This window comes from Pezoporus flaviventris, unplaced genomic scaffold (genome assembly GCF_033815535.1).
Source record: "Pezoporus flaviventris isolate CSIRO_AGI_PZ_B2104156 unplaced genomic scaffold, CSIRO_AGI_Pfla_v1 ptg000031l, whole genome shotgun sequence".
Lineage (NCBI taxonomy): Eukaryota > Metazoa > Chordata > Aves > Psittaciformes > Psittacidae > Pezoporus > Pezoporus flaviventris.
In genome coordinates this window covers 34133644-34147914 of record NW_026892579.1, presented here as the reverse complement: position 1 = coordinate 34147914, position 14271 = coordinate 34133644, and the positions used below count along the sequence as shown (strand labels likewise).

The following is a 14271-nucleotide window of genomic DNA, read 5'->3' as shown; positions in this document are numbered from 1 at the left end:
GAAGGGAAGGAAATTTTTTTTTTTTCCCCACCAGTATTTTATTCTAAACTTCTTTTTTGCATATACTGATAAGAATTGAATAAAACATCATTTCACAGGTTTATTTCTTCTTGCTTCTTTTTAATAGTATTTCTATTTACAAAAGTTGCCAAGGCTCAAAGAAAATTCGACTCCAGCACTTCTTCACTCCTGAGAAGTCAACTGTTATGAGCTTAACATATATGTCTCAATACTTGTTTGCTGGCTTGGTAAATGGAAACATTTCAATCTACACAAAAGCAGAAGGTAATGTAGTGATATCATTTGATAGCATCCTGAGGAACTCACATGTCTCTGTATTTTGGCAGAAGTGGTTTCCCACTCATGTTTTCCAAAAATTCTCTGTAAAACTGCTGTATTAAGGTTACTGTACATGTTAGAACTTCTGAAAAGACTTTTTTTCTTGTTTTGAAGGACAGTAGAAAGTTTGATATTCTTCCTACTTTTACCATATGATACATATGAAAACTGGTGTGCACTCCTTAGCTTAAAGCCTAAGGTCTTCAGTGTTACAACAGTCCAGAAATTTGTGATAAGAGACACTATACTGTATTTTACACAGCACAATGCTAATTCCACTTGACTACTCAGGATCAGTGTAAATGAAAGACAAAAGTTTCCTGTTAGTGGAGATTCCTGTATATCTCATTTGAATTGACAACTCCATTTTTACTGTTCAGATGGAAGTCTTTTCTGTGTGCGTGGCTCATGCCACTTACAGTAGAAATCCTTCTCCGTTAACAACACAGTTGTTGTTGTTGTTATTTAGTATTATTTTGTATCTAGCTAAGTAATTGGCTAAAATAATTTGAGTAAAGGAGAATCACAGAATATTTCTGTACCAGAACTGTATTTTCCAGAGCTTGTTGGGTGCTGTCTGTGTACTTCCAGTGTATCTCACTAACTTTCCTGCAGTAACAAATACATGTATAGTTAGCTCAAAATCAGCAAGGCTTTACTCAAAGTTTTAAACCTTAGTATTTAAGATGTTAGGACAGAGACACCTAACCTTGTAAAGTACAGAGCCAGCAGAGATCTGGTGTACCTTATTAGCATGAGCTGCATAACAATGGTTGTCATACTTTTGTAATGAAGTGGGCCCATGTTCTGGGTTCAGCAGTAGCAGTCATGTTTTTTTTTTTCTTTGTGCTAGCTGGTGCAGTGCTGTGTTTTGACTTCCAGCCTGAGAACAGTGTTGGTGAAGTCGATGTTTTCAGTTGTTGCTAAGTGATGTTTACCCTGACCAAGGACTTTGTGAGGCTCATGCTCTGCCAGGGAGGAGGGAAAGCCGGGAGGAAGCAGAGACGGGGCGCCTGACCTGGGCTAGCCAGGGAGGTATTCCATACCACAGCACGTCATGGCCGGGGTGGGGGGTGACTGGGAGTTACCCGGAAGGACAGGGGCTTCCGGGTGGAACTCGTTTTCTTGGCCGGTGGTATCGTATTCTCTTCCCTTGTTATTTTCCCTTATCATTGTTGTAGTTGATAGTAGCGGTGGTGATTTGTGTACATTGGTTGCTGGACTGTTCTTGTCTCAACCTGTGGGAGTTGCACTTTTTCGATCCTCCTCCCCGTTCCTCCGGGAGTGGGGAAGGGGAGAACCCCGGTGGGGGGGGGGGGCACGGACCTCGATTGTTGTCAGCTCGGCAGCACTCACTGGGAGTGAGTGAACAAGTTACCTGACTGGGTTTAAACCACGACAGTTCTTTTTGGCGCCCTACGTGGGGCACGAGGGGTTGAGATAAGAACAGATCTGACTGGATTGATAGTCACTCGTCACAATGCTGATTTATTGGCTCTCAAGGTTGTTCCTCTTGATCTCACAGGTTCAGTATATCGTATCTTACTTCCATCCGGTATTTGCTGTATTAGTGTTTTTCAAGTGTGGGGCTTGGGCTAAGGTTTTTGTCCCATTGTACTTTATGGTAATGACTTGTAATACAATAGAATCATTGATCATGAAACTGATCTGGCTTATGTTCCCAGTGTGGTCACCACCTGTATACTTTGGGAGGTATATGATGGAGGTGCTTAGCAATTACACATCTTTTTTCTCCTTCTCAGGTGCTCAACCTGTGAAGGAGACATCCTTTTACCCTCCCAGTCGTCCCCCCAGACCATTTACATTTGAGAGTTTTGAATTTTTTGAATGGCCTTTTAATGCTGTTGAGACTTGTTTGCTGATGGTGATGGGAATCACCATGCTAACACGCATACAGAGTGTGTTTTGCCCACTACTGATTTCAAGAGTTAAGCAGATTCAGGTTTGGGTCTTGTCTGGGGTCAAACGACGATGTAGGAGGACCGAGAGATTTTCCCTGAGGCTGGACAGCCATGAGTGGCAGGGTGTGTGGGATAGTATGGGCAAGTATCTAGGTCAGTGGGCCCCTCCAGTACTTTGGAATTTCACTACCGAACAACTGCAAAATCCAGGAGAATTAGTAAAACACTTAAATGAGGTGTGTGGTCATTCTGGCCATACCAGAGATGGACAAATCACGGCAACGTGCTGGGGCTTGGCCTATGCTTACAGGGCCTTGTTCAACACTATCCAGCACCTTCAAAAGGAAAAGAATGTCGGTGGATCTGAGGGCAAAGCAACAGTCGCTACTCAAACTTTGGCTGCAATGAACTGCGCAGCTACCCCAGCAGCAAGTACAGCAGCTGCTCAAACTTCAACTGCAACAGACAGCGCGGTTACCCCAGCTCCAAGCACAGCAGCTACACCACCCCCAGCAACAAGTACAGTCGCTACTCAAACCACAGTGATAATCACTGCAGCCAAACCAGAGGACCACTTCGTACCAATATCGGTTGCCCCTGTACGCAAGAGAACAAGCAAAAAGGAGGCAAAAAGGGTGAAGCGAGATGAAGAAACAATGAATTCACCACCCGGTCCAGAATCTGATCAGGAGTCATCATCACATGACGAAGAAGAAGAAGAAGAGGTAACTTCTCGACCTCGGACCTCAACCCCGCTGCGGAATATGTGAAAAGATTTTACCCGTCAACCAGGGGAGCACATCATCACCTGGTTACTCCGATGCTGGGACAATGGGGCTGATGGTCACGAACTAGAAGGTACAGAAGCCAAGCAGCTGGGATCACTTGCTAGAGAAGGGGGACTTGACAAAGCAATTGCAAGAGAGAAAAAGTCCCTCAGCCTTTGGAGGAGGCTCTTGGCAGCTGTGAAAGAAAGGTTTCCGTACAAGGACGATGTTACGAGTCGTTCAGCCAAGTGGACTACTATAGACAAAGGCATCCAGTCTCTGAGGGAATCAGCCATCGTAGAGATGATCTATCACATCAAGCCGAATAACGGGGATACACCTATAGATCCAGATGAAGTTGAATGTACACAACCCATGTGGCGAAAACTTTCACGGAATGCACCGTCATCATATGCCCATTCATTGGCAACAGTGACCTGGAATGACATAGTACCACTAACAGTGGATGAAATGGTTCATAAACTCCGAGAGTTCGAAGACAATCTCACCCCTTCCATCATCTCAGCTGTGAAAAAACTGTCCCAGGACCTCGAACAATTGAGGGACGATCTATCTGATTTATCCAGCTCCTCACGTGTACCAACACACGTCTCAGCTATTAACAAAAGACGTCCTATTGTTCGAGAGAGGAGATACAGGAGGTATACGCCACGGGGTACCCTATGGTTTTACCTGCTGGATCATGGAGAAGACATGACAAAGTGGGATGGAAAACCTACTTCAGCTTTGGAGGAACGGGTGAGTGAACTGAAGAGGGGAGCAAGGGCCAAGACTGATCGTCCCATGAGAGCTACAGCTTCAGTCTCTGGTGAGCAGTTTCCCAGATGGAATGGAAGAGCTGATTTTACTCCAGCTCCTGTGATAACGAAGAATAATCCCTTTCACCACGACTTAAGTGTCCAACACTGTGACGACCATTAGAGGGGCCCTGCCTCCAGCCAGGTGGAGGTAGGGGACAATCGGATTTACTGGACTGTGTGGATCAGATAGCCTGGCACATCAGTCCCACAGAAGTATAAGGCTCTAGTAGATACCGGTGCACAGTGTACCCTGATGCCATCAAGCTGTCAAGGGGTGGAACCCATCTATATTTCTGGAGTGACAGGAGGATCCCAAGAGTTGACTGTGCTGGAGGCTGAAATCAGCCTGACTGGGAGGGAGTGGCAAAAGCACCCTATTGTGACTGGTCCAGAGGCTCCATGCATCCTCGGCATAGACTACCTCAAGAGAGGGTACTTCAAAGACCCAAGGGTACCGGTGGGCTTTTGATATTGCTGCTTTGGAGACTGAGGAAATTGAGCAGCTGTCCACCTTGCCTGGTCTCTCAGAAGATCCTTCTGGTGTGGGGTTGCTGAAAGTTGAAGAACAACAAGTGCCAATTGCGACCACAACAGTGCACCGGCGGCAATATCGCACCAACCGAGACTCCCTGATTCCCATCCAGCAGCTGATCCGTAGACTGGAGAGTCAGGGGGTGATCAGCAGGACCCGCTCACCCTTCAATAGCCCCATATGGCCAGTGCGAAAGTCTAATGGAGAATGGAGACTAACAGTAGACTATCGTGGCCTGAATGAAGTCACACCACCATTGAGTGCTGCTGTACCGGACATGCTAGAACTTCAGTATGAACTAGAGTCAAAGGCAGCCAAGTGGTATGCCACGATTGATATTGCCAATGCATTTTTCTCCATTCCTTTGGCAGCAGAGTGCAGGCCACAGTTTGCTTTTACTTGGAGGGGTGTCCAGTTCACTTGGAACCGACTGCCCCAGGGGTGGAAACACAGCCCTACCATTTGCCATGGACTGATCCAGACTACACTGGAACAGGGGCAAGCTCCAGAACACCTGCAATACATTGATGACATTATTGTGTGGGGCGATACAGCGGAAGAAGTCTTTGAGAAAGGGAGGAAAATAATCCAAATCCTGCTGAAAGCCGGTTTTGCCATAAAACGGAGTAAGGTCAAGGGACCTGCACAGGAGATTCAATTTTTGGGAATAAAATGGCAAGATGGACGTAGACAGATCCCCACAGATGTGATCAACAAGATAACAGCAATGTCTCCACCAACTAACAAGAAAGAAACGCAAGCTTTCTTGGGTGCAGTGGGGTTCTGGAGAATGCACATCCCAAATTACAGTTCGATTGTAAGCCCTCTCTATCATGTGACCCGGAAGAAGAATGATTTTAAATGGGGCCCTGAACAGCAACAAGCCTTTGAACAAATTAAATGCGAGATATTTCATGCAGTAGCCCTTGGACCTGTCCGGACCGGGCCAGGTGTAAAAAATGTACTGTACACTGCAGCTGGGGAGAACGGTCCTACCTGGAGCCTCTGGCAGAAAGCTCCAGGGGAGACTCGAGGTCGACCCCTCGGTTTTTGGAGTCGGGGATATAAAGGATCTGAGGCCAGCTATACCCCAACTGAGAAAGAGATACTGGCAGCCTATGAAGGGGTTCGAGCTGCTTCGGAAGTGATTGGCACAAAAGCACAGCTCCTTCTGGCACCCCAGAGAGAATTGAATCAGACAATGGGACTCATTTCCGGAATAACCTTATAGATATTTGGGCCAAAGAGCATGGCATTGAGTGGGTATATCACATTCCCTACCATGCACCAGCCTCTGGGAAAATCGAACGGTACAATGGGCTGTTAAAAACTACACTGAGAGCAACGGGTGGGGGAACTTTCAAGCATTGGGATACGCACTTACCAGAAGCCACCTGGTTGGTCAACAGCAGAGGATCTGCCAACAGGGCTGGCCCAGCCCAGTCAGAACTTTTACATATTGTAGAGGGGGACAAAGTTCCCGTGGTGCATATGAAGAATTTGCTGGGGAAGACAGTCTGGGTTATTCCTGCTTCAGGTAAAGGCAAACCCACTCGTGGGATTGCTTTTGCTCAGGGACCTGGATATACTTGGTGGGTAATGCGGGAAGATGGGGAAGTCCGATGTATACCTCAAGGGGATTTGATTTTAGGGGAAAACAGCCAGTGAACTCAATTGTGTGCTGTTGCCTGCTGTGTAATGCTTTTATAGCCCATCAACTAGATGTCTCCAGGTCACCAGCGACTGGCCCTGACTTCCCTCCAGCCATCATCCCAACAGAGAATGAACTTTGAACATCATGGACCGAATGGACTCGGCAGCATTATAGGGATTGGTCCATGCACTAAGAAAATGATCTTTTCCTCTTGGTCTGTATGTATATGGATGTATATATCTGGGAGAGCGATGGTGTATTGAAAATGTGGGATCTGAGCACGACGTGAATGGTATGGAATAAGGGGTGGATAATGTCCTGGGTTCAGCAGTAGCAGTCATGTTTTTTTTTCCTTTGTGTTAACTGGTGCAGTGCTGTGTTTTGACTTCCAGCCTGAGAACAGTGTTGGTGAAGTCGATGTTTTCAGTTGTTGCTAAGTGATGTTTACCCTGACCAAGGACTTTGTGAGGCTCATGCTCTGCCAGGGAGGAGGGGAAGCTGTGAGGAAGCAGAGACGGGGCGCCTGACCTGGGCTAGCCAGGGAGGTATTCCATACCACAGCACGTCGTGGCCGGGGTGGGGGGTGACTGGGAGTTACCCGGAAGGACACGGGCTTCCGGGTGGAACTCGTTTTCTTGGCCGGTGGTATCGTATTCTCTTCCCTTGTTATTTTCCCTTATCATTGTTGTAGTTGATAGTAGCGATGGTGATTTGTGTACATTGGTTGCTGGACTGTTTTTGTCTCAACCCATAGGTGTTGCACTTTTTCGATCCTCCTCCCCGTTCCTCTGGGAGTGGGGAAGGGGAGAACCCCGGTGGGGGGGGGGGCCACGGACCTCGATTGTTGTCAGCTCGGCACCACTCACTGGGAGTGAGTGAACAAGTTACCTGACTGGGTTTAAACCACGACAGCCCTGTAACAGTGCAGTTGTATTTGAGTGGCACAGTACCAGTTCCTTTTAATTTATTTATTCTTACCACTGTATAGTAACTGTTTCTTTGTTTTGGAGGCACAGAGTGAGGCCTTGATCCTACTCTTGTAACATCATTTTTGATGTTTCAGTTTTTGTGCCTGGATAGGGTAGTAAAGTGAATCTGTCATCCTGTCTGAAAGGGATTGGTATATTTAAGCTGTTTGAAGACTGTAATTGCTGTCACTCAACTTCTTCCAGAAAAGACCACTTTAAAACCACAAGTGGCATCCTTGGCTGTATAGGTATGAAAGGGTGCATGGGTTGCATATCTATGGAGGATGTTAAGCATGGGGCATAGCTGTTAACCAGACTGAATTATGTTATGCGCTGGAGTTTTGTGCAGCTAGGTATTCAGAGACTGCAGCAGGCTCTATATCAGGATTGCTGAAGCTCTGAGATGGGGAATAAACATTCATGTTTTTCCGACTCATCTTGTAGTGCCTTTCCTTACAGTTGGGTCTGTCTGTGTTATTTAAGTTCTACATGCTTCATGAAAGTTGTGCACGTCAGCTGTTCCTGTGTTAACGCTGATATTCCTTAGAGGTGGCTGTGGTGGTCATGTGAGACAGTGAGCCCTGGAGGGCTGTTTTTATGAGCACTGACCTATTTTACCCAACAAAGGAATCCAAGCGGAGAAACATGAGGAAGGGGGAATGCAGCCTCCAGAGAGCTTTGTGCAATTCGTGAGGGTCACCTTCTGTTCTACAGAGGAGTTACTTTCCAGTCATGGCCTTCAACTTGGGCTTTGGACTCTCAGCATAAAGGAAATTAAAGGATGACTTAGAAGTCAATGTGAAATATGGTCACTGTGTTACAAGGCTTCTTTATTTGAAGCCTGAGATGTATAAATGCTATAGGATGCACGGGTAAAATGGTTGTGCAGCCTGTGTGGGCCTGCATGTATGAAAAAGGATAATCTTTCTTCTAGGATGAAAGTCCACCTTGCAGTCTCTAATAGAGTTGTGATCCTTGTGTCTTCCTCTCTGGGCAGAAAGTGTAGTGGATCAATGATGCCTTCATGTATGTAGCCAAAGACCCATGACTTCTGTCATTCAGGTTCAGTACCCAAATAGCTCTAATTCCTCCTGTTTTCAGATGGCTCAGTGCATGTGAATATCTGGCTTGTTTGCAAACAGCAGGCACTTTCTTCTGACTTTCTTCACAAGAGGACTGTCAGATCAGCAGCCACTAGTGTGCTGACTGCAGTAAGTCTTGACTTGAAGTAATTTAAAATGGAAACTAGGAAGTATGTCTAGTAAACTGAGGAACACATGCTGTATTAGTGGGGAAGTTGAAGGTGCACAGTTAGATTTCCTCTTACCAGTTAAAAAGTACTTAAGCCTGAATATATATTTGAATATAAATTAAAGTCCTGTGAAAATTTTGCAGAAAGACTAGGATGTAGGTCAGCCAATATATTAATCCTAAAAATAGGAACCCTAATAATTATGCTCAATAATCTTTAACTTTATGTGGGCAAGAAGACTAGTTTAAGGCATGGTGAAACAGCTAATGCATTAAATGTTGTTATATACAACAGGAGTGATGGCGATGCTGGTTGTAAAGTTTCTGACTTGAACTTGTTTACATTGATACTACTTGTTTACATTGCTATTAACTCTTACACAGTTACCAGTCTGAAATATTGTGCATTTAATGTTTGCCTCAGGCTAATTATTAGGAATATTTCCAGGCAAAGCACTTTTAAAAGATGTTAAGGAAAAAGTAATTGTACTGGTTTTGTTTGAAAAACATAACAAACCCCCTTTGTGATGATACCAGACAGCCCAGCAGATGTGTTTTCTGAGTGATGTAATAGCAAAAAAGGTCAGTGCTTGTTTGACTTCCATTCACAACAGTATCTTAGGAAAGGGAAACCACAATCTTTATATAATATAGGTGTATTGTTCCTGATATTCTGTAGTCAGTTCCAGCTGCTTCCTTCCTTCTGTATGCTGATAGAAGAGCTACTTCCTTTCCATAAAGTCTTGTAAAGAGTATGGAGAGGAACAGGAAAAAGAAAATAAAAACTCAGAATGATTGTGGCAAAAATTAAAATGGCGGTAACTTCAGAAAGAGTTTAATTAAGATCAGAGAACAGATGCACAAAAAAGACATGTTGCTTTGATTGCAATAGCTATCCTTTCAGCACGTCTTTGGCACGAGAAGCCTTTTACTCGTGTGTAGAGCACCCACAGCAAGTCCTTGCAGATTCACCCCCAGAATTAACTTCACAGTGCTTCGTGTGCTCAGTGATCCTTCCTCTTAGCTCTGCACTGGTGAAGCTGCACTTGGGGTGTTGAGTCCCATTTTGGGGCTTCTCAGTGTTAAGAGACATGGATATACTGGAGAGAGTCTAGCACAGGGCCATTCCAACAATGAAGGGTACAGAGGACTCTCCAGTAATGACAAGCTGAGAAAGCTGGGGCTGTTCAGCATAGAGAAGAGAAAGATCAGAGGAATCTTGTCGGTGTTCGTAAATATCTGAAAGGAAGGTGGAAAGAGGATGGAGCTAGGATGTCTTCAGTGATGTCTAGTAACAGGACCAGAAACAATGGGCACAATCTGAAACACAGGAGGTTCATTCTGAACATCTGGAAACATTTTGTCACTGCGCAGGTGACCAAACACAGGAGCAGGTTTCCTTGAGAGGCTCTGTCTCCATCAGAGCATTAATAAAAAAGGAAAAGGACCAAAACTGAAAGGAAATTAAGTAGTAAGGGGGAAACAGTTACAACAGTGAAGGGGTAGTAGGTCAGTTCAGTAGCAAGATACCTCGATCCATTTGGCAAGACAATTGTGTACTTTGACCAATGTGGAAAAGAAGGAATATGTGGAATGTAATACCACATATACTGATACCAATCTTCAGAGCTTGGGTGGATCCATGCACTTTTCCAGCATGTCTGAAGAGTGTGGTTCTGGCACATGATCTACCACTTAAAGTAGACAAGGTGAGAGCTATTGCTGTGAAAAGTAGGGAATGGCATTAGGGAGAGGACTACAGCAGTGATATTGAAAAAGAAATAAATACTGTTGTCTTGACTGTGTAATCACTGTTAGCAGTATCATCTAATACTTGTTACCAGAAGTATGTTGACAATTCTGTTGGTTTTATTTGTGTTTCTCATGCTGGAACATCCAGCACCACCCCTCTTTACAATTTTAGGTAGAGCTCTGTCAGCTGTTTAACATGAAGACTTTTTGCATATGTAGGAAAGAATTACTCTATGCATGTGTAGCACAGGAATTCCTGGTTACACCTTGTTTAGAAGAGCAGACCCAAGTGTCTCGTCGTACTTCCAAATGTGCTAAACTTTCTACTTCTGTAGCTACCATCTTACTCCTGAACAGTGCTGAGTTATGTGCCATGTGATGGAAAAAATGTTTGTGCTCCACTGCACAAATTATCCAACAACCACTGTTCCCAGGGCTGTATTGGCAGCTCTGTTGAAAGCATCAATAGCACTGCTAAGCAAGAGAGGGAACTACCAACAAAAAAAGCATGTTTGTTTCAGCTCAATTGAAACCGCAAAGAAAAAACTACTGCAAACTTTAAAAAAATTTTGACAGATAAACTGTATTTTATTCGATTATCAGACTTCAGAGCACCATCAAATATTTAGAATACTAAATATTAATTAAAAATTCTAAATAATGGTAAACTCTTAAATAAATTATTGTAAAATAATATTTCCCTTAAGTTTTATGGAAGCAAACCACAGAAAGATAAATAGTCAACATTCTGTCCCATAAAATGAGCAAATGAGCATTGGTTAAAACTTTTGCTATCTGTTTAAATGTAAATGAATAAAAGGATAACTGATTTTCTAAAATTCATAAAAATCGCAAGACTAATAACAAAATGCACTAATGGAAATAATGTCCTTATTCTTTAAAGGCGTAGAAATATTTTATGAGCATAAGGTACTTTACTTTGATGTCCAATACAGGCATTGCAAGATACTATTCAACACTGGAGTATAAACTATGGCATGTAACTGTTGGAGAGCTAGAACTTGCAAAGGATATCACAAATGATGGCATAACACAGATCTGTTAGCGCATTGACAGAACAGTGTTAAAAACTGTGTTCTCATGTTTTAAGTATTTATCTAAAAACCACATATCAGCAGTTACGATATCTTATTTCTAGAAGCCCCTAGAATTGTTTTTGTATTTGACCCTGTTCTCAGATTTTGGAGATGCCTGTCATTCCTGGAAATAGCTGTACCTACAATTCGTATAGATGCCTGTATTCTGTTACATTCATGTTATAGAAGTTGCCTGAGATTGTCATGTCCTGTGTACTATGTATTTGGTGTATCTGTAGTAAGAGTCCTTACCTGCTTTGACATGGTCAGGTTAAGATCTCGGTCAACTAAAACTTGCAAGTAATTTTTATGTGTTGTTATTACTTGTATGAGCTTTCCTAACAAAGTAGAAGGAAAACCCCTATCTCTTCTCCCACTGTTTCCTTCCTGTTTCCACCAGTGTCAGGCTTCAATCTTGTATTTTTTCAGGGTGCAGATTACTGATTTTTTTCCACATACAGACTAGCCTCTGGTTATAGGATATATGTGCTGCATATTGCATCTCATTCAGTATCTATATGCTTAGAAGACTTTATTGTCTATGGCTTTTTAGCATTCTAGAAACAATGATGACCATAAAAACTGTGCTTATTTACAGAACATAAGGCATCAGTTGCACAGAATTTAAGACAAGCCACACTTCTGTGGGCTATCCTGTAGGTATTCTCCAGCCAGGTCTCCAGGGGCCACATTATATACATCTCCATTGCTTATTTTTCTTTTACTCAATTCCTTCTTTTCAAAAATACTTTGCTTGGCTCCTTGCACTGGCTTTGTCCTATTGCATGCCTTGAGATTTTGTTGGCAAAAGTTTTAGCTGCTCTTCTTGCTTCTTTTCTTTTTTCTTAAATCTGTAACTAACCAAAGATTTATAACATCAAACAAAGCTGTCCCATATCTTTTGCAAGTGCTGCACCTAATTTTAAACACATATACAGTGTCAGTTGTTGAGCCTGCTTGCGTATCTTGAACCTCCAGGTGTTTGCACAAGTAGAGTAGAGATAATACTTCTTTTCACTTAGATTTTAGAAGCAATGAACTTTGTATCAGACATATAACATGAAATGGCCAAAATAGAACATGAAGTCTCTGCAGGCAGGTATTGAATGGGGTCTGCAGAGAGTGGAAGAGAGAGATGGAAGAGTATTATGTTTTCTTAAAGGTGTGGTTTATATAGTCTTGGATCAACTTGTGAACTAGACACATATTTGCTAAGCAGTTTTGGTGATGAGTGATAAAATTCTTGGTCAGCAACATGAAATTACGATCTTGCTTTTAGTCAGCAGCTGTGGTTAAAGTGTTCACTGAAGTATGTTGGATTACCAGGCTTAATCCCCTGCCTTGCTTGAGAGGATTTGTACTTGTGCTTCCCAATCTCAAGAGATTTCCCTGGCTGCCACAAAATAAGAGGAGAGAGATACACAGTGCTTAATTTCTCCTCCTGGTGCCATTCCACTTTGTATACTTAATTAAGCTTTCACTGAGGCAGGGACCAGAATACAGCTGACCCATCATTAAATACTGCCCTAATTACCAGACTAGAGAGTTCTCCCCCTGTCTGTCCTGGCTTCCCCCCCCCCCCCTTCATTTGTCTCAGATGCTGTCTGGTCTGGAAGACAGCAACATTTGCAGGAAGAAATAAAAAAGTATTACAGAATAATTTTATCACATGGCTAGGGTGTCTGGGTATCTTTGCATTTTTCCAGAGCTGATATATCAAGTGGGATTGCAGTTTCTCCACATGAAGTCATGGTGACAGGAAAGACAGATCTCTATCTCACCCTTTTCATATGTCCAATCCCACTGAACTCTGAAAGCTAATTTAAGTGCTCTGCTAACAGCACCAACGGAAAATGGATTTGTGTGAAATGAGTTTTGATACGTGTATTTTTTGAATCAAATATTCATAACACTGATAGCATTCATAACACTGGTGATATTGAACTCATCTTCTTACCTTGCAGTGTTGTTTTAGAACTTTTATTTTGCAGTCGACATTCACCTGGCACCATTACTAATTTTCCTTTTCACACAAAATTATTACATATGTTAGATAATACTTTTAAATAAGACTTGATCAACATTAACAGCCTAATGCTCAGCCATCTGAGGAGCTGCGTGGAAATTAATGGCACAAAGATCCAGATTTAAAAAATAAAAATAAAGAAATTAGATGCTCAAAATTAAATTTAAATAAAATTTAAGTCTGAGTCCACAGTTGGGATCCTGAGAATCCTTATTCACCTGTCACTTTGGTATCAACTGTATCTTATAGATTAATGTATAGCTTGAAGGTATTTAAGAGAGCTGTTGAGTTCCATTAATGTGTTGGGTTTTTTTTTTTTGTTCTGTACATTAATGTGGTGTTCAGTGTGAAAATACAACTTTATCTTTCAGAAGAATCTTTATCCTTCAGAAGATACAATGAGAATGTACTAGAGTTATGCTGGGTTTATCCTAAAAAGGAAACGAGGGTGCTATGTACTGGTTGCATTTACAACTTCTGCAGTCATCCTGACTTTGTTAAGTTATGCTACACACATGCACACAGCTCTGCTCTCTGAAGGCTTTGCACTGAACTGCCTACAGTGGTTACAGCATTCGTAGGGTATGGGCAGCTTCCACTTGAGAATTTGAGGATAATGTGGTTGCTAGCAAATGAAAACTTTTCAGAAGTTTCTTTATTACTAATGGTACATATGAGTCATGAAGAACACAGACTGACTTTGAGATTGCTGGGAGAGTTTCAGGCTAATAACTGGAAGCACTCTTCTTACTTGCAAAGTAAAATCATGAAAATTATTTAGATAGCCTGAAACTCAATGTCATTTTTACAAAGATGCTTAAAGAAGAGCCACATCCTGAGAATGACTAAGGGAAGGATGTATCATGCAGATGGCAGAAGCAATGAGAAGTGCTCCAGAACTGAGGCTTCTTACGTTTGTTTCTGCTGTTATTGTGAAGCAGGAAATTTCATACCCCTTTGCCTAAGCAAATAATAAAAGATACAGTTGTTACTGGGGGGGGGGGGGGGGGAATAAAAAAAAACCTTTTACTTCAGTGCCTGACTAAAGATGTGTTTATGTTGGTGTCGTCAATCAAAATGTAAGCAGTTAATGAGTTGAAACCAGTGTTGATGGAAAATTTCTTCAGCTTATGCGGGTAGAA

The 14271-nt window shown here is 42.7% G+C and overlaps 1 protein-coding gene across 3 annotated transcripts in view; it reads left to right on the top strand.

Moving 5' to 3' along the window:
* The window catches only part of ARHGEF10 (Rho guanine nucleotide exchange factor 10), a 114327-nt gene that overhangs the window by 83650 nt on the left and 16406 nt on the right, over positions 1-14271 (top strand). For all 3 annotated transcript variants that reach the window (XM_061460662.1, XM_061460660.1, XM_061460661.1), the window contains one exon: positions 128-285. In XM_061460662.1, the coding sequence (XP_061316646.1) occupies positions 128-285 (158 nt within the window). The remainder of the gene's footprint in view (positions 1-127; positions 286-14271) is intronic.